Consider the following 20,319-nt stretch of genomic DNA (forward strand, 5'->3'; position numbering starts at 1 on the left):
TAGATCTTGTTATCATTTTCCCCCTTTGCAATAGTTTATTGTGCCAGCCTGGCCGATAAACACAAGTGTGATTAATTGAAGGGCGCCTTTCTTGTCTCTCGCTCTTTAATCATTGGATCAGCGTGCAGCTGCCTTGCTTAGTCTGTGCCTCAAAGGGTACACTATTTGTGGGACACCTAGCCTGTGGACTGTGTCGCTGTAATTTGATGTCCCTTTAAGCCCTCACGATTGAAATGTACATCTCTGGAGCTGGGAACCGACAGTTGGTGACCTGCCTTGCTGTTTGCTGCCTGTGTGTATATTATAGTCCAGCTCTCTACAGAGAAGGGACTGGCAGCCCTCGAGACTTATAAAGGACTGCTAGTGTCTCACAACTCTCTCAGGGGAGTGAGTTGCACTGAGTCATTTGTACTGCTTTATAATTTAACTGTTCTTTTCTTGTATTATATATCTATCTGTATATAACTTAACAGTTCATTTCTTGTGTTATGTATCTATCTTTATATATATAATTACTCGCAATAGGGTTTTGTCTCTAGAGAACCCTAACACACCTTTCTTTCTTTTTTTTTTTTTTTCTAACACACCTTTCTAATGCACTTTCTCTCCACCCTCCCGGTATCACCACTCTCACCACTGGTCCTGAGGGGTTCATCTGTCCTGGATTCCCTGTGTTTCCAGTTCCTATCTGTACCAGTGTACCTCCTCTGGTCTAGCCGGATTTGTGATGTAGAATTGGGATCATTATTGCGGGGAGGGGGGGGGGAGGAAATATTACTGCACCCTGACTGGCTCGTCTCCTCCCTGTGACTGTTCTGTAAGGGGATGTCCAGTTGCCTACACATGGGCTTTGGGTCCCCACCCCGTACTTCCCTTCATTCTCAGTGATAAGACTTTTTGTTCTTTGATGCCTGAAAACCTGATCACTTTGACACGTTTTCCCCATCAGAGAAGACCCCTTTCTAGGACTGAAAGGTAAAGGGAGCTAGCACAGGAAACTAGTATGCTCACTTTGTGACCAACTGGATCAACTTGTGTAGTGGAGGTCAGGAAAGGCAGCAATGAGGCGGACTGGGTTTGGACATATTCCATTGATGCCTGTTGCCCTGCTTCACAGGGACCAGAAAGAAGAAAAGAGGAAAGGCTGGCTGGTCTGAAATTTAAAGAGTTGTATATACATGGAACCCATGGGCATGAGCTAGCCACAAGGGGTTAGAACTGTGATTAAAGTATATGAACAGACCAGACTGTTTGGTGCTGATTTGACTTAGAGATGATGACTAAGGCTGAAAGGACCCTACTAGATGAAGGGGAATACATTAATCCTGTGAATTGGTCTAAATTGCTGTATTCTGATGGAATTCCATGAACCTTGCTTATGGTTACAGATGCTCAAAAGTCCTAGTGGAATTAAGATTATTAGATTATTCAGATAAAGATTTCATTAGTCTCTTCAGAGCACTGGATTCTTTGAATGGGGCAATTTAGCAATTGGATATATAAAATGGAGGAGAAGGTGCTAACGTCTCCTGGTGCATTTGAATTCACTGGCCTCCGCTGGTTCAGACAAAGATCTTGAATGTGTTCTCCCAAGGTCCTCTCTTTCCATGGTAGACAAATATGTAGTGAAAAAATAAGATTACTGTTTTAAATGATTGAATCGGAAAAGATATTAACATGAATACCTCATAGTTATGACTAGGAGGATAAACAGATTTACTTACACTAATACCAACCTGTATTGCTTGTTTCTTTTAGGGTCTTCATTTGAAGGAGGTATACGAGTATATTTTATTTTAATTTAAATCCACTACTATACAGTGCTTCAAAGATGGCTTATCAAAAACGGCTCACCCCGCCCCCCTCTGTTTGTGTTATACCCTATTAAAATGTCTATTTGTCCTATTTGAGTAGGTAAAGAAAGATGGAGTGTAGAGGCATGTCTGAATCTTGCCTCTTGACTATAGGGAAGCCAGAGGAAGTCGGATGTGTCTTTCCATTGCTGTTTATTGCCGTATTGATGACACCCTAATTGGTTTATCTTTTTCTGCCACTGGTGACTGAAATTTTTCCCTTTGCATAAAAACTGAAAAATTTTCCACTGGCACCTAGATTTTACATTACTTGCAGAGATATGGTTAAACACCCTTTGTTTGGAATAAACCTGTGCATATATAAACTGGAACTCTAATAGCAATATGTTTCTTTGGGAGGAAGAGTGGGCTCCCTATTCCCTTAAATTGTTAGTCTGGGAGACCCACAGGGGGCAGTTCTACTTTGCCTCATGAGTCAGAATTTGGTTTTATTGAGTGTTTTAATACTTAGAAAAAGGTATTATGCATTTATTTGCTGAGGAGTGTTAGGAGTTTTGAATGAATTGGAGAACAGATTCCAAATGAAGGATTGGGAAACTTTCTATAAAGGGCCAGGTGATAGTTAATTTAGGCCTTATAGGCCATGTTTCTCTAAAACTGAACCCTTGCTATTTTAGCTTGAAATCAGCCATAAACAATATATAAATGAATGACAATGACTGTGTTCCAATAGATCTTTGTGTATTGATACTATATTTAAAGTTCATATGCTTTTCACACATCACAAAATAGTATTTTCTGATTTTTTCGTAACCATTTAAAAAATTTGGAGGGTTAAGGTTAGGGTAAAAAGAAAAATATATTGGAAATATTCTTAGTTCATTGGCTATGAAAAACAAGGGCTTGATTTGCCCCATGAGCTGTGATTTGATGATTCCTTCTGTATAGAAATTAATGGTGGTCAAGAAATTTACCAAAAAGTTAATATATCCCTCACTTAGGAGACTTTTTGTCATTATTGTTGATGTTAGTTCCTGTGGAACTGAATCTGACTCATAATGGTGCATTGTATGCAGACTAGATCACCACCCACAATGTTTTGCAGACTTACTTCTTCTGGGAAGTGGATTACCAGACTTGTTTTCTGGGATGCTTCTTGGTGGATTCTAACCACCAAACTTCCAACTATTAGTTGAGTACTAAACCATTTGTGCCACCCAGGGACCACTTAGAGATTTTTCAACATGTCAATGGAAGAGTGCTTAATGTGACTGATTCTATAATGGTGCTTCTGACAAGGCCTCCTTTTTGTCCTGTCATGTCAGTGCAGCTACTCTTTGGGGCTATTGGGAGCAGAGAAGCAGATGAAATCTCTCACAGTGATATTGAAAGTTCAGAGTCAAACCTGGGTTTAGATCTCTTTCTAAATATACGACTTGTTTTGTAACTGCTCTGACTGCAGCAAAAATGGGGTCTAATGCAGGTAATTTAAAGACTTATGAGGGTGATAATAACAATTATAGCAATAATGAAAACTAGCAAATGTCAGCAAAACATTGTCTGATATGCTACCAGAAGATTAGTCCCAGGTGGAAATTAAACCAAACTCACAGCCATTGCATCAATTTTGACACATAGCGATTTACAGGACAGGTAGAACTGCCCTTTTGGGTTTCTGAGACCATAACTTTTTTTTTCTTTCTTTGCATTTTTCATGATTTTATTTTTCCCTTTAATCATAATAATTTAATAACCAAATTTTGGCTGTATAGGAAGGTTTGAATATACAGGTTTATCCAGTATACTTAAGCACAAGGCAAATGCTGTTTCTTGAAATGGTCTGACCGTGAAGTCTCTGGTCATCCAACCCAAGCCACCCTCTTGCCTGGCTTTATCTTCACTATATTGTATAGCTATTTCATTGAATCTCATTCTAGACTTCAACTTTCCCATGGCTTCTAAAATTCTTCTGTATTGTTTGCATAGAATGTATCTGACCTTTATTGCATTGCTACCATCTTTGGGACCCTGATCCTTCTGGTCAACACTGTCACTCTAAGAGCTGCCCTTCCTATTTTCCACTTTTCCTTGTACCACATTTTCCTTTTGGCATATCTTCAAAACTTGCGATTGAACTCTCTGAGACTGTAACTCTCTATGGGAGTAGCAAACCTCATCTTTCTCCTGTGGAATGGCTGATGGTTTCTAACTGTTGACCTTGTGGTTAGCCCAATGAGAAGAGCTATTTTCTCACAATTGAGTCCACCTTAATGACGATAGAGCAAACCTTTTGGGATTTTGACCCGCTGAAAGGGCACTAATTAAAATAATAATAAATAGCTCTAATACCCATTAATAATTTGAACATTAGTATATAGAGAATGAATATAGGAAAATTGAAAGTCATAACCAAAAGTATATAAAAAGCAATATTCCAATAATTAATGAACTGAAATGTTCGGGAATTGGCCATTTTGTATCAGACAATCATGATTTACTGTGCCAAGAATAGCAAGTTAAAGAGAAATGGCATCACATTCATAAAAAGAATATTTCAAGGGTGATCTTGAAGTACAATGCTGTCTGTGATTGTATAATATCTGCCTACAAGGGATGCCAGTTAATAATATTTATTCAAATTTATGGCTCAACTACTAAGCTGGTGATGAAGGAATTGAAGAATTTAACAACTTCAGCCTGAATGTTGATGATTGGAATGCAAAAGTTGGAAACAATGATGAAAAACATCAGTGCTTGGAAAATAAAGGCTTTGGTGATAGAAAAAAAGTGATCAGATGATAAGTTTTTGCAAGATCAACTTACGTGCAAATACCTTTTTCAACAACATATGTAGTGACTATACATGTGTTCTTTATCAGATAACATACACAGAAAACAAATTTAGTACATATGGCAGACGAGAGTGGAGAAGCTTAGTGTCATCAGCCAAAACAATGGCAGGGGCCATACCTGTGGAGCATGCCATCAATTGATTATATGCAAGTTCAGGGTGATAGTGGAAGAAAATGAAAATATAAGTCCGAGAGAACCCAAAATACAGCCTCGAACACATCCCAACTGAATTTAGAGAACATTTCAAGAACAGATTTGAAGCAGTGAACCAAAAACCAGATGAGTTATTGGGTGATATCAAGAATATACCAAAAAAAGGTCATTAATACAAGAAAGAAAGACAAGACCTAGGGAATGTCAAAATCTAAAAATTGCTCTTGAACATAGAGTAGCTATAGAAAATGAAAGCTATGATGAAGGAAAGGAGCTGAACAGAAATGTCAAAGCAAAAAACACCCCTAAACCCTCAAGGAATTACAATGAAGTGTTGAGAAACCTGGAGTATGCCTCAACCTAAAGTAAGAAAAAATGTAAGCCTCAATTAAGTCTAAGGGTAAAATATTTGACGATGCAGGAATCATCAAAACAAGATGGAAGGAATAGCTACTTTACCAAGAATTGGTTTACATTTGACCATTTTAAGAGTAGCTTATGATCATGAACCAATGGTGCTGAAGAAGTGGAAATTGCACTGAAGGCATTAGTACAAAACAAGAGTCAAAAAATGATGCAATGCTGAATGTACTTAATCTCTGTGCCAGAAATTTGAGAGAGAACTATTAGGTCAGCCACCTGAAAGAAATCCATAATTGTGCCCATAAAAAAAAAAGACCCAATAGAATGTAAAAATTACCTAATGATATACTAATATCACAAGTAAGTTTTTATTGAGCATATGGTTATAGCAATGCAGGAAGAGGGAGCTGTCAGAAATTCAAGCCAGATTCAGAATAGGATGGTGTCACAAGGGATATTGTGACTGGAGTTAATATGAATAGTGGCTGAAAACAACAGCAGTAAAGTGTTTATATTGGTGATGTGGAGTCATTCAACTATGTGGATCATAACAAAGTGTGGATAACGAGTAGAATGAGATATTGTGCTCACATGAAACTTGTTCACAGACCCAAGAAACAAACAGAACAAGGGGACACTGTAATTTAAAATAAGGAAAAGTATGTGTCACAGTTTTGTCTTCTTACCATACTTGAGCAAATAATAAGAGAAGCTGATTATATGAGGAAAATCACAGCATCAAGTATGGAAGAATGCTTCCAAATTTCTTGGCATAGGTGAATGAGCACTTCCAGTGCTTCATTAGCTTGTTGAAACATTTCGATCAGTGTTCCATCAATTCCTGGAGCCTATTTTTAACTGCTTGGACTTCTTCCTTCAGTACCATTGGTTCTTGCACATAGTCTACCTCCTGAAATGGTAGATTGTCAACTAGTTCTTTTTTTGTACAGTGATTGTCCATTCTTTCCATATTCTTATGATACTTTCCTGCATCCCTCAATTTTTTACTCATGGATCTTTCAGTATTGCAACTTGGTTTGAATTTTTCTTAATTCTTTCAGTTTATAAGCTGAGCATGTTCTTTCTTTCTGGTTTCCTAACTCTAAGCCTTTGCACATTTCATTAAAATACTTTGTCTTCTCAAGCTGCCCTTTGAAATTTTTTGTTCAGCTCTTTGCCATCAGTAATTCTTCCATTTGCTTTAGATACTGTACAGTTAAAAGCCAGGTTTCAGGGTGTCTTTTGACATCTACTTCGATCTTTTCTCTCTCTCATGTCATTTAAATTAACTTTTGCATTCTTCATGGATGATGTTCTCCCACAGCTCATTTGGTCTTCTGTCTTATTAGTGTTCAGTGCAGCAAATCCGTTCTTGAGATGTTCTCCAAATTCAGGTGGGATAGACATAAGGTTGTATTTTGGTTCCTATGGACTTGTTTTCATTTTCTTAAATCTGAACTGAAGTTCAGCTTCAACCTCAACTTACATAAAAGCAATTGATTATCTTTTCCATAGTCAGCCCTCGGCCTCATTTTAGCTGCTGATATTGAGCTTATCTTCCCACATGTCATTAATTTGGTTGATCTATAGTCCATTTGGAGAAATCCATGTGTATTACAGTCACCATTTGTGTTACTAAAAGGTATTTGGAATAGAATTGTCGATCACGCAAAATTCTATCATGCAATCTCTAGCTTTGTTTTCAACTGCTCTTCCTCTTTGTTTTTAATTTTCTTATCTTTATTGCCAATAATTATCAATGCATCTTGATTGCATGTTTGATCAGCTTCAGACTAAACATTGTTCAAATTCTTCAATTTATTCATCACTAGCTGTAGTGGTTGGTACATAAATTTGAATAGAAGTTGTATTGACTGTATTTCCTTGAATGTGAATAGATACTATCCTATCACAGACAGGATTGCACATCTAGATCTTAAAACATCCTTTTGGATCATGAGTGTGACACCTTTGCCTCTTGAATTTATCATTCCCACCATAGTAAACCTTATGACTGCCTAATTCAAAATAACTTATCAGTGCATTTCAGCTTACTAATGCTTAGTATATCAATCTTATGTGTTCTTTTTTATTTTTGATTACTTCCAATCTGATTATATTCATACTTTCTACATTCCAAATTCCAGTTATTGATAGATGTTTGCAGTTGGCAACACATTTTGAGTTGTACCCCATCAGCAAACGCTGTTCTTGAAGGCTTTAGTGTATCCATGTCACTACTTTGAGAAGGTAGTTCTTCATCAGTCATATTTTTTAGTATCTTCTGACGTGAGGGGCTCATATTTTGGCAATATTTTGGACAAAATTTTGCTGCTCTTCTTGAGGCTTTCAGTATCTGACAGTTTGCTTTTCATAAATTTTTAGTGGCTAATTCCTCAGAAAGGGACAGTCCATTCATTCTTTGTAACCTGTTCTTATCGGTGGCCATGCTGGTATTTGAAATACCAGTGACATTCATTAGCTTTCAGCATTACAGTAACAGACAAGGTATCAGAGTAGGACAAACTGACAGATGAGTGGTGGATCTTAGTTATCTAGTGTTGCTATAATAGAATCTAATTTCTCATTATTTAGGAGTCTACAAGTCTGAATTGAATGCTCTAGCTCTAATCCTCACTTTTTTGAAGGTCTTTTCCTTTTTTTTAATGTTTCCGGAGTGAGCTTCATGTGTGGCAACTATTTTCTCGCATTTCAGCTTGGTTCTCTATCCTAATCTGCTATTTTTATATTTTAAAGATGACCTTTTGAAAACATACCGTACACTGATAAGGACATTTAACAAAGAAAATCCAGTTCAAAATAGAACTGTAGCAATAGATACAGAGGTTAGAATTTACAGCACTTACTTTGGGAGGTACAATTCAATCCTTAATAATAATGGGACCTGGTTAAAACTTAGTTTGCCTACCTGAATGTATCATGCATCAGGTATCATGCATACTGGGTGATTCAAATAATTATTTTTTAAGGTTTTTTCTCCATTTTTTCAATCACTTATTGATTATAATACTATTTTTAAAAAGGTTTCCAGACCACTTATTTTGAGAATGAAGTTATTTTGAGGTGAATTTTTCGGGGGAAAAGATAATATAATGCAAGCGACAGTCTCTGGAATTAGAATGCTTCTGGACTTCTGAATGCATCTGTATGTATAGTTTACTGTTTACTTCGTGTGTTGTTTGCTACCTGATTTGATGACTTCAATTGTGTGTCCCACTTTGGTTGATAACTGAGCATAGTACCCCAGGCCATGTGATGAAAATGAGATAACCTATGTCAAAACATCTTGCAGTGTTTTTAATATGTTTTCAAGCAATAAAAAAGTTCTAGTTTTTTGCTCACATAGAATAACTTAGAAATTAAAGCTGAAAGAAATAAAATGGTAAAATAAAAATTAAATTCCACTACTCCACCTATTGGCATGGTAAAGTTCCAAAGATCAGTTTGTTATGCAAAAATTGGTATAGGAAAATAGATAATGATTTCATCAAATCACAAAATGGAGGAACACTGCATTGTTGCATAACTACTACTTCCATCATTATGTAACTGCCAAAGTCCATCACTAGAAGACTACCAGAGTGTATCCTTGCAACTTGCCAAGCCCTTGGAATCATGACCCAGCCAAAGTGCCGCATAACTTTAACCATCACAGCTTATGGTGACCTGTAGTGCTAGAAGTATCTAGTGAATGCATAAAATATTCAAATACTAATTTTGCATCATTGTCATACATGTGAATGTTAGGTAACAGGATTTTCAATAAGTATTTGCTCGTGCTTCTTAGAGGCAAAAGGAAGGGGCACTGAATTCAGCCCTTTAGACTCCCAGCCTTAAATTCATTTTATTAGTCATACTCCTATGCATTATACAAAACCAAACTCACTGCCATCCAGGTGGTGCCAATTCATAGCAACTCTATAAGACAGGGTAGAACGGCTTCTGTGAGTTTCTTAGACTGTAACACTTTACAGGAGTAGAAAGACTTGTCTTTCTCCCACAGGGCTGGCTGTTGGTTTCAAACTGCTGATCTTGTTGTTCACAACCCAACACAACCAACTGTGCCACCAGGAATCCTATGATTATACAAGGGAGTTTCAAAACAATTTTGGAAAATTTCCATTACCTTTCAGTTCTATTTTTCTGTGAACTTTTTGAAGACTCAATATTCTTTAGGATATTTTATTTGATATTTTTATTTTGATAATCAACCTTTATTTGTTTAAGGCTTTAGTTTTTTTTAAAATTATTTTATTGGGGGCTCATACAACTAATCATAGTCTGTATGTACATCCATTAAGATAATCAGCTTATAATAAAGTCACATAGACAATATAGTATATAAACCTGAGACCATTTAAATCATGTATATGGAGTTTTAAACCTAACATTTTCCCATTAGTATTTAATTATATATAATATGTAATATATACACACATATATAGCATGTAGATGATGCAAAATAGATTAAAAGCAAAAAAGATACATCATTTTAAAGAATTATAGCATGTAGATGATGAAAATAGATTTAATGCAAAAAAGATACATCATTTTAAATAATTATTTTAAGTCATATCTCTGGATAATGTTTGTTAACACTTTGGGTCCAAAATTTGGTTAATTTTATATACTGACTGCTTTGTGAGTGACATCTGTACTGTATCAGGACTGTTCCTTGCAAAATTCAGATCTTTGTCAGTCTTAATTATTCCATTGCATGCACTATATTCAGTTCATTTAGGTAACACTTTTATTGTTCCCAGATTTTAGAGATACAAAACATCGTTCCAAAATGTGTAGTTATTTCCTACAAATGACTCATGTGTTTAAGACTTTTGATATATTCAAATTTTCCCTCCAGAAAAAATTGCATTCTTAATGGTCCATTCTGTGCTGAAAATGAGCAATATATTATGAACTTTCAAGTTTGTGGGGAAAAATATCTCATCTTTTAGTTTCGTCTTTCTCTGAACTTTTTGAAGCCCCTTTATGTCATAAATATTTCAATTTTTAAATTCTTTACATAGTACTTATCAGTTTGGTTAATATTTTACATAGTGACATCTGGAGTGAAGAATTTCCATTTTCAAAAGCGGGGGTTGTTTATAGTAACTAGAAAAGGTATTATTTAATTGTCATTCAGTTTTCAAATATCTTGCGAAAAACCTTTCTGCATGAAACTTAAAAATTGACTTACAAGAATGAATGGAATGTGTTTGTTATCATTCTTGTTACTTTACCTTGATAGCTTAGAAACAAAGTTCTACTTTTGAAATAAAATTAGGCCCATTTATCTTAATTGTTGAGTTTGTCTTGATTAGTAAGATGGACATAGACTCTAGTACAGTTGCTGCTTAATCCAATGTGATATTAAGATACTAGTTGTGTGAATATTTTGAAAATTAAATTAAGTACATTAATTTTTTAAAATTATTTTTTCTTACTCTTGATTCTTTTAGTTTTTTAGTTTCCATTTTTGTGAATATGGGCCAAAGGGATTAATTGGAATGTGTTTCTTTGGTTCCAACATATGATTCTGCTTCAATTATTAATAATCTCATACTATCAGAGAGTGGATACATTGAATCTTAGAGTTGAAGACACCATCTAGAAAGAAATTGTAGTTAAACTTCTTTAAAGAATTAATTCCTCAGTATCCTTCGGGGTGCTCGTAGAATAGCAATTATTGAGCATTATATTTAAGTTTGCAGTTGAACATGAAATTGAACTTTAGTTTACAATGTAAGTTTAACATTAAACTTTTGCACTTACATGGAAAGAGCCTTGATGGAATAGAGAGATGTTGGTGTACAAACCATAAGGTCTGTGGTTCAAACCCAGCTGCTGTTCCTCCTGAGACCTATGAGCAGCTTGTATGCTTCCATAAAGTTTTATAGTCTCAACAGTCCTGCAAAGCAGTTTTATTTCGCTGTATTGGGTCACTGTGAATCAGAACCAACTTGATGGCAATGTGTTTGGTTGTTTTACTCTGCTAACGTTTATGTGATAATAGAATCAATTAGAAAAATTAATTGTATACGTTGGGCTTAATATTGTATGTTTTGGAATTTGTTTATTTAGAGCATAGCTCTGGTTTTGGATATGTCATTTGTAATTTGTTAAAGCATTTCCCATAGGATAGGTAGGTAATGGGAAAAATAAGTTCTTGTTCTTGATGGGGTTCTGTACTTATGGCAAATCAGACATTTATAACTATGGAATTAAAATGAATATACAAAGAGAAACCAAAGAAATATATATGTATATATATACACACATATGTAGTGAAGCTCTGAAATAATAAAAATAGCATTTTTTGGGTAGCCATTGTGCTAAGCAATTAAGCACATAATACTGTCAAATAAGCTTTTTTATCTATTGAAAACATATCGTATGAAAGCAAAATGTGTTCTATAGGGATTTACATAATTTTACATATTATCAGGAAATAATGATTTTCATTAGTCAAAAGTTTTAGGCAAATGGATCTCCATTTTATAGAGCCCATCTTAATATGTTAAGTTCATCACGCTCGTACTTGACTAACTTGCACTAATCAATCACTGTGCTTATTATTTATTTGAATGTTTGGTACAGGAAGCGAGCAGCTGCAAAGCATTTAATAGAACGCTACTACCACCAGTTAACTGAGGGCTGTGGAAATGAGGTCTGCACGAATGAGTTTTGTGCTTCCTGTCCAACTTTTCTTCGTATGGACAACAATGCAGCAGCTATTAAAGCACTTGAGCTGTATAAGATTAATGCAAAACTCTGTGATCCTCATCCTTCCAAGAAAGGAGCAAGTTCAGCTTACCTGGAGAACAACTCAAAAGGTGCTCATGATAACTCCTACACCGACATAAAACTCAATAAGAAAGAAGGACATGGACCTAGAGATGATTTTAAAGGTAAGATGTAACTTTAATTGAAAATTGTTGATTGAAATTTAAATTGTGAATGTGTTTTATCTAATTGTGTGACAATAAGAGACAGTAAGATAGTTAAACAGATTTTCTTTCTCAGTAGTTTTTTTTTTTTAAATTTTAAACATTTTATTAGGGGCTCATACAACTCTTATCACAATCCATACATATACATACATCAGTTGTATAAAGCACATCTGTACATTCTTTGCCCTAATCATTTTCTTTTTCCTTTTCTTTTTTTACATTTTATTAGGGGCTCATACAACTCTTATCACAATGCATACATATACATACATCAATTGTATAAAGCACATCCACACATTCCCTGCCCCAATCATTCTCAAGGCATTTTCTCTCCATCTCAGTAGTTTTATTGATACATAATTCACTTAGTTCAGTCATATTTTTAAAAAATTGTATGTCTCCATAATGTTCTAGAACATTCTCCCCCTCCTGTATTCATTATTCGATCTTCATTTCCCTCTAATCAACTACCCCCACCCTTACCCTCACCCCCACCCCTGATAATCCCTTATATAAGCTATCGTCTTTATATATCCACCCATCTTGTGCCTCACATTTTGGAAAACATGCCAAAAAAAAAAAAGAAAACCGCAATATATTTTAGGAAGAAAGAAAAGACCAATGACCATATTAAAATAAACTAGAGGGTAAGTCCTCTGTGGAGAAAAAAATCAGAAAATATTGAAAGCTAGAACAAATCCAAAATGGAGTCAAGGAGATCAAATGACCAGTTACAACATTTTAGCCTAATTCCTTCTGTGAGAATCAGTAGTCTCAGTGTGATAGTAAGCTTATTCAAGTCCTTCAACTGTGATCAGAGGGATTCCACCTGAGCCTTAATCAATGTAGGGATTATGCAGATGGATTTTGGGTTCCCAGTGTCATCCATAAGCCTTTTGCAAGTTGGGCGGGCAGAATTTAAGCTCTGATACCTTTCCCTCGGTCATATTTGGATTTTTGTTCCTTATTATCTTTGGATCACATAGGCTGGTTTGCTTCTGTCATGTGGATTTAGTTGATCCCTCACTTAGAAGGCTGCTTGATTGAAGACAAGGCTTTAAGACCCCCAAAGAGGCTATTCTTTTGCAAAGCTATGCACCACTACATTTTGCTCTATCCTTAGTGATATCTGCATGAGGGCAAGTATCAAACAGGATCGTGTTTTAAGGACTAATGGTTCTTGGATTGGGGCTATAATTAAATGCAAGCCCTGAATCCATTTATTTATCTCTGGATTATGTATGTCTCTGGTTTACTTAAAAATCGAAAAACTCACTGCCCCCAAGTCAATACTGACTCTCAGCGACTGTGTAGGACAAAGTAGAACTGTCCTTGTAGCTATTTGAGACTTTATGTGTGGGATTAGAAAGCTGTGTTTTCCTTCTGAGGAAGTGCTAATTTATAACTACCAACCTAAGGGATCACCTCCCAACTTGCAACCACTACTCCACAAAGGCTCCCTGGTTTATTTATTTGTCATTTTATGACAACACTACTGGCTGTGGGTGTTAGATGATATCCTTTCAGTGTTTTGACTTACATGTCATGGATGACATGTGAATGAGAGCACTTCCTCATGTGCTTGCTAACTGTTCAGTTGTAAATTATAAATTGTCTATTTGTAAATAGGGATTCAAACACTCCCACAATTCATGGAATGTTACCTTGACACCCAAGGTGGTCAAATCTTCCCACAACTCAAAAGTTGCTATTGTACCAAAAAATAAACAACCACTAAATGATTTCATGTCTATTAAAAAAAAGCATTTACACTTAAAAAATGAGATGAAGTGGGATTTCCTCCTTCTTAAAAATGTTTCTAGAACTACTAAAAAACTTGTATTTACAAAATAGTTGGTTAAAAACTATTTTGAACAGGGCCCACTGATAAGGCATGGTAGATAAACAATCAAACCTGGTTTCTTTTTCTCCTGCTTAATCAGAGGCTGGACTCCTTGTTTTTCATTTTTCCCTTTTCTACAAATAAGTCTTTAGTTTTTGGTTAACTAACCTGTTTTCCCTTTGCTCTCCTTTTCCCTTTTGCTTACTTTTTTGGTTATCTTTTCCTGCTGCCTTTTTAGGTTTGTCTCCACTTTTGCCAGCACAGGTTGCACCGACAACCTCCTTGATCTCCTCTTGGGTTCCCCTTAACTTCCTCTATGGCTGGCCTTTTTTGGCATCGTGGTAATCAGGAGGACACTTGCCAATACCTGTGGACCACAGGGCACTAAGGGCTTTCTGGAAGTTGCCTTGCCTAGCTGCTGTAGCTCTGGCCACTGTCCAAGCTGCTAGGACCCACCTCTTTTGATGACATCTTTTGATGTACACAAGTGTTTTATTTGTAATATGCCTCATTCATCTATTTTGTCTTTCACTGTGTGTACTTCCTTTGGTATATCTGGTAGCTCGACTATGCCCTGCACTAGGGCTCTTAGATTTGTCCCAGTTTTCTCATTGATGATCCTGATAGCTCTGGGTTTTACATTTAGATCTTTGATCCACCTTGAGTTTGTTTTTGTGCACAGAGTATGTCCTGTTTCGTTTGTTTGTTTTCTGTTTTTTTTTGCAGATGGATACCCAGTTTTTTCAGCACCATTAATTAAAGAGGGCATCCTCTTTCTATTTAATATTTATTGAACATTTGTTAAAAATCAATTGTTTGTAGGCAGATGTTTTTATTTCTGGCTTTTCTGTCCTGTTCATTGGTCTATAATGATTCTATCAGTACCAGGTTGTTTTGACAACTGTCTTATGTAGTGGGTTTTGAGGTCAGGTAATGTAGTACATGACCACCTACTTTGTTCTTTTTGAGTTCTTTGCTCATCTTGGGCTTTTTCCCTACATGAAGTTGGTAATTATTTTTTCCATTTCTTTTAGGCATGATGTTGGATTTTGGCCAGGATTGAATGGAATTTGTAGATTGCTTTAGGTAGTATTGATATGTTGAGCTTTCCTGTCCATGAACACAATATAATCTTCCATGATGGATCTCTTTTGGTTTCTTGTATTAATTTTTTGTATTTTCTGTAGTTTTCTTTGCAAAGATCTTTAGTTTCTTTGGTTGGGTTTATTTGTAGATATTTCAACTTTTGTGTGGGTGTTGGTTTTTGATGTCTTTTTCAGATCTCTCATCACTAGTATATAGGAGTCCAATTAATTTTTGCTTATTAATCTGTTATCCTGCTACTGTTGGGTCTCTCTTGTGGGACAGATGACACCGAAGCCTGGTTTGTGATCCAAGTGAGTTTATAGAGGATAGAAGCAGCACAAATGCACGGGATTGCAGCCCGGTCATGCTGCACTGTTTGTCAGAGCTGCTGGGAAAGAGGCAGAAAAACTTGTGGCTTTTCAGGCCACTGTTGGAGGCATGGTCCACGATACTGTTTGACCACATTGACTGAAAATTAAGCCTAGATGGGGTCCAACTCAGGTTTACTGACTTTCTGTCTCAAAGACCTTAATGTGTGCTTGCCCTCCAGCTTTAAGCAGCTTTCAACTTCCTGTAATGGGGCAGGGAGGCGTTGGCTTGTTGAGGGACAACCCTTAGTTCTGCGTCTAGCTACCGAATGCTACTGTACTGAATTCCTCAGTTGTTTCCAACAATCCTATTATGGAGACCTTGGGATTCATTATATATAAAAATCATATTGCCTGCGAACAGCAAGTATATCACTTCTTTGTCCCCTTAATTTGTGCTCCCTTAATTTCTTGCTGTTATCTTATGATCTGTCTAGGGCTTCAGCAAAAAGAATGGTGGTGGGAGTGTTTTCAGCTTTTTTCTATCATTGTGAGTTACTTTCCTGGTTTGGGTATCAGGGTTATGCTGGTTTCATAGAATGAATTTGGAGTTTGCTGTCCCTGTCTGTCCTGGAATTGTTTGTGTATGATTGGTGTTAGCTCTTCCCTTAATACTTGGTAGAATTTTTGTGTGAAGCCATCTGGTCCTGGACTTTGTTTGGCTAGGAGTTTGTTAATGACCTTGCCCATTTCTTCTTTTGCTAAGTATCTATTCAAGTTCTTAATTTATGCTAATTTGTGACTAGGTGGTATTTCTAGGTATTTGTTCATCGCTTCTTGGCCTTTTGGCTAAGATGAAGGGTGTAGGTATTTGTTCATGTCATCTAAATGATCATATTTGTTGGAATACAATCTTTCGTGATACTGTGTTCCTATTTTTATATCATTTGGATCTGTTGTGATGCTACCTGCTTCATCTCTAATTCTAGATAGTTTCATCTCTTTTCCTTTGTTAAGTTTGCTAGTTTTCCAATTTTGCTGATTCTTTCAAAGAAATAACTTCTTGTTTTGTTGATTTTTTTTTTCTCCCATGGTTTTTACTGTTTTCCAGCTCATTTATTTCTGCTCTAATTCTTATATCTTTTCTTCTGTTGTTAGAAGGTTTATGCTGTTGATTCTGTTCTAATTGTTGGAGGTGTTGTGTTAAAAGTATGGAAAATTATTTTCTGTTTTTATGTGTTCACTAATTGCTATAATTTGCCCACTAATAAATGGACTTTGCTTGTGCCCCATAGGTTTTGGTATATTGTGTTGTCATTTTCATTTGTTTCTGGAAACCTCCTAATTTCTTCTCTTATTTGGGTTAATAGTCTTTTTTGAGTAGTGTGTTGTTGAATCATCATGCATTTGTCTTTATGTTATTCTTTCAATTGTTAATTTCCAGTTTTATGGCACTGTGGTCTCAGAAGATGATTTGAATTGTCTCTGTGCTTGAATTTGTTAAGGTTTGCCTTATGGCCTAGCATGTGGTCTATTTTAGAATATGTGCCACGTGCATTGTAGAAGATCGTGCATATTTTGCTGTTGGTTGGAAAACTAAATAGGTGGCCAAGCTGATTATGTTGTTCAGCTTTTCCATTTCTTAAGTTTCTTTTTTGTTGATCTATCTTTCCCTGAGAGTAGTGTATTGAATTTTTTATTGCTGTTTTGGTGATTGCTCTTTTCATCTGTTTGAGGATTTAATTGATATATTTTAAGAGTCTTTCATTGGCCACATATTATGTTTATTTTCTTGGAGATTAATACTACTATTCCTGTTTGCTTGTTAGATTTTTAGCCATCATTGGACAATCTACATTTTTTGTGAATTTGAGGTGAATATCTGGTTGTGGGCTCTCATTTTACTTTTTTGGTGAAGTTTTATGATGTGCATAAATCCTTTATTTTTAGCAGGTCCCAATCCCCCCCCCCACTTCATCTGCATATCCTTCTTTTATTACACTTGGTAGTCTATGTAGGCCTGCAATAGGGCCCTTCAGTTTGTTCCCATTTTCTCATCGATGATCCCTACATCTCTGGGCTTTATGTTTAGGTCTTGAATCCATCTTGAGTTAATTTTTTTTCACATGGCAGAAAGATGGGTCTTGTTTCATTTGTCTGAATGTAGAGATCCAATTTATTCAACTCCATTTCTTGATGTCTTTATTGCATTTGATAGTTTTGGGTTCTTTGTTGACGATCAGTTGCTTATAGGTGGATGCATTTGCTTCTGGGTTTTCTGTTTCATTCCATTGGTTTGTTTATCTCTTGTTTTACCAGTACTAAGCTGTTTTGACTACTGTGGCTGTGTATTAGGTTTTTAGGTCAGGTAGTTCTTGGCCTCCTACATTTTTTTTTAAAGAAGTTCTTTACTTATCCTGGGCCTTTTCCTTCTCCATATGAAACTGGTAAATAGATTTTCCATTTTTGTAAGTACTATTTTTGGAATTTGGATTAGAATTATGAGTATCTGCTGATTGCTTTATGCAGTATTGACATTTTCACAATATTCAGTCTGCCTGTACATGAACACGGGATGTTTTTCCATTTGTGGAGATCATTTTTGGTTTCTTTTAATAATGGTGTGTTGTGCTTTCTGTACAAGTCTTTTGTTTCTTTATGTGTATTCCTAAGTATTTTATCCTTTGTATAGGTATTGTAAATGATACTGTTTTCTTAATGTCTTTTCCTCTTTTTTTTCACACGGATTGATACATTTATTAAAATATAGATTAATAGCTCTATGCTCAAATATCATTGTGGTTTTGTGCTGACTACCACAAAATGTAACTGTCGCGGACTCTTCACAACTACATTCTGGACAGAAAGAAAAGGTCCACAGACATGACGGTCAAGACAGAGCTATTGCAGACTCTTGTGATGAATATTTGCTGGAAAATTACAGTGTTATATTTGACAGTACTATAATTATATCAACATTCATGGAGGCCTAGTAACAGAGGCAGAAGGATGCACTATCACCACAAGAAATGCTTTCACAAAATGATAGAGGGACAAGAGGAAAATAAAAGGAAATAAAGGAACTAGGAGGCAAAGGGCATTTATAGAGGTCTAAATACAGGCATGTACATATGTAAATATATTTATATGTGGCGATAGGGAAATAGATCTATGTGCATATATTTATAGGTAGCAGCAGATGGACATTGGGCCCCTACTCAAGTACTCCTTCAATGCAAGAAGACTTTGTTCTATTAAACTGGCATTCTATGATGCTCACCTTGATGACATGATTGCTAAAGACAAAGCGGGTGCATAAGCAAATTTGAAGAAAGCTGATGGTGCCCAGCTATCAAAAGATATAGCATCTGTGGTCTTAAAGGGTTGAAGGTAAACAAGCGACCATCTAGCTGAGAAACAATAAAGCCTTCATGGAAGAACACCTACCTGTGTGATCATGAGGTGTCAATAGGATCAGGCATCAAAGAACAAAAAATCATATCAATCATTGTGAATGAGGGGGAGTGTGGAGTGGAGACCCAAAGTCCATCTCTAGGCAATTGGACATCTCCTTACAGAAGAAGGGTCATGGGGAGAAGACAAAACAGGGTGCACTATAATACCGATGAAACATACAAGCTTCCTCCCTCTTCATGATCCCAGTTCTACCTAACAAATCCTTAGACCAGAGGATATACACTGGTACAGATAAGAGCTGGAAACACAGGGACCCCAGGACAGATAAACTGTTCAGGACCAATAATGAGAGTAGGGTACCAGGAAGTTAAGGAGAACTCAGGGAGAAAGGGGGAACTGATCACAATGATTTACATATAACCCCCTCCTTGCGGTGTGGACAACAGAATAGTGGGTGAAAGGAGACAACGGAGAGTGTAAGACATGAAGAAATAATTTATAAATTCTCAAGGAGGAGGGAGTGGAGGGGGAGGAGGAGGAGCTGATACCAAGGGCTCAAGTAGAAAGCAAATGTTTTGAGAATGATGATGGCAACAAATGTACAAAGTGCTTGACATAATGGATAGGTGTATGGATTGTGATAAGAATTATATGAGCCCCCAATAAAATGATTTTAAAAAAATGTTTTCTCATTTCCCAATTAATTTCAATCAAAGAGTCTGGTATATCTCTCTGGGTCCATTCATTTGCAGATTGGAAGTGAGACTGGAACCAAGTTCTTCACATACTTTCTCAGGCAACGCCACATCGTCATATGCTATCCAGTTTCTTTAAGATAAATGGCTAGACTCACAGTCTTAATGTCTCCTTCATAGTTCTCTTTGCTGGTATACAGGAATCCAATTGATTTCTGGTTGTCAGTTATGTGTCCTGCTACTTTGCTGAATCTTGATTTTTTTCCAGCAGGTTTTTATGGAGACTTTTGGGTCCTCTCTATATATAATCTTACTGTCTGAAATAGAGTTTCACTTTTACTTTGCCTATCTGTATCCGCTTGATTTCTTTCTATTGTCTGCTGGTTCTTACTAAGACTTTCAATATGTTGAATAAGAGTGGTAATGGGCATCCTTGTGTGGTCCCATTTGTTTCTAGTTAATTGGAAGGTTTATGTTGGCTTTATTCTTGTTTCAAACGAATATTGTGATAATGGACAGCTAATTACTGAGTTAAAAACTATACGCACTGTTTCGAACTTTTAATCTCTAATTAGAGGCGGGTTCCAAATTTTCACTTATTCATTAGTTTAGCAGAACTTTGTTATTTAGCATTTGGGAAAACGTTACATTGGTGGCTAATATCCTAAACCGCACCACATAGTCAGATTATATTGTAGGACCCATAAAATTAAATATCTGAAATTAGTTCTGTAATTCTCGGACTATTTGCTTTAGAAATAATTAAAGTTTTCCTTTTCATATATTCTTCCCATATCCTACTCATTCCTCTTCCAA

General features: G+C 36.1%; 1 protein-coding gene and 1 pseudogene across 2 annotated transcripts in view; one reads left to right on the forward strand and one right to left on the reverse strand.

Moving 5' to 3' along the window:
• Positions 1-20,319, forward strand: part of UBE3A (ubiquitin protein ligase E3A) — a 137,638-nt gene that overhangs the window by 56,703 nt on the left and 60,616 nt on the right. For both annotated transcript variants that reach the window (XM_075557959.1, XM_075557960.1), the window contains one exon: positions 11,802-12,112. In XM_075557959.1, the coding sequence (XP_075414074.1) occupies positions 11,802-12,112 (311 nt within the window). The remainder of the gene's footprint in view (positions 1-11,801; positions 12,113-20,319) is intronic.
• On the reverse strand, positions 3,411-3,927 carry LOC142456961 (peptidyl-prolyl cis-trans isomerase NIMA-interacting 4-like; annotated as a pseudogene).

Source organism: Tenrec ecaudatus, chromosome 9 (genome assembly GCF_050624435.1).
Source record: "Tenrec ecaudatus isolate mTenEca1 chromosome 9, mTenEca1.hap1, whole genome shotgun sequence".
Taxonomy (NCBI): domain Eukaryota; kingdom Metazoa; phylum Chordata; class Mammalia; order Afrosoricida; family Tenrecidae; genus Tenrec; species Tenrec ecaudatus.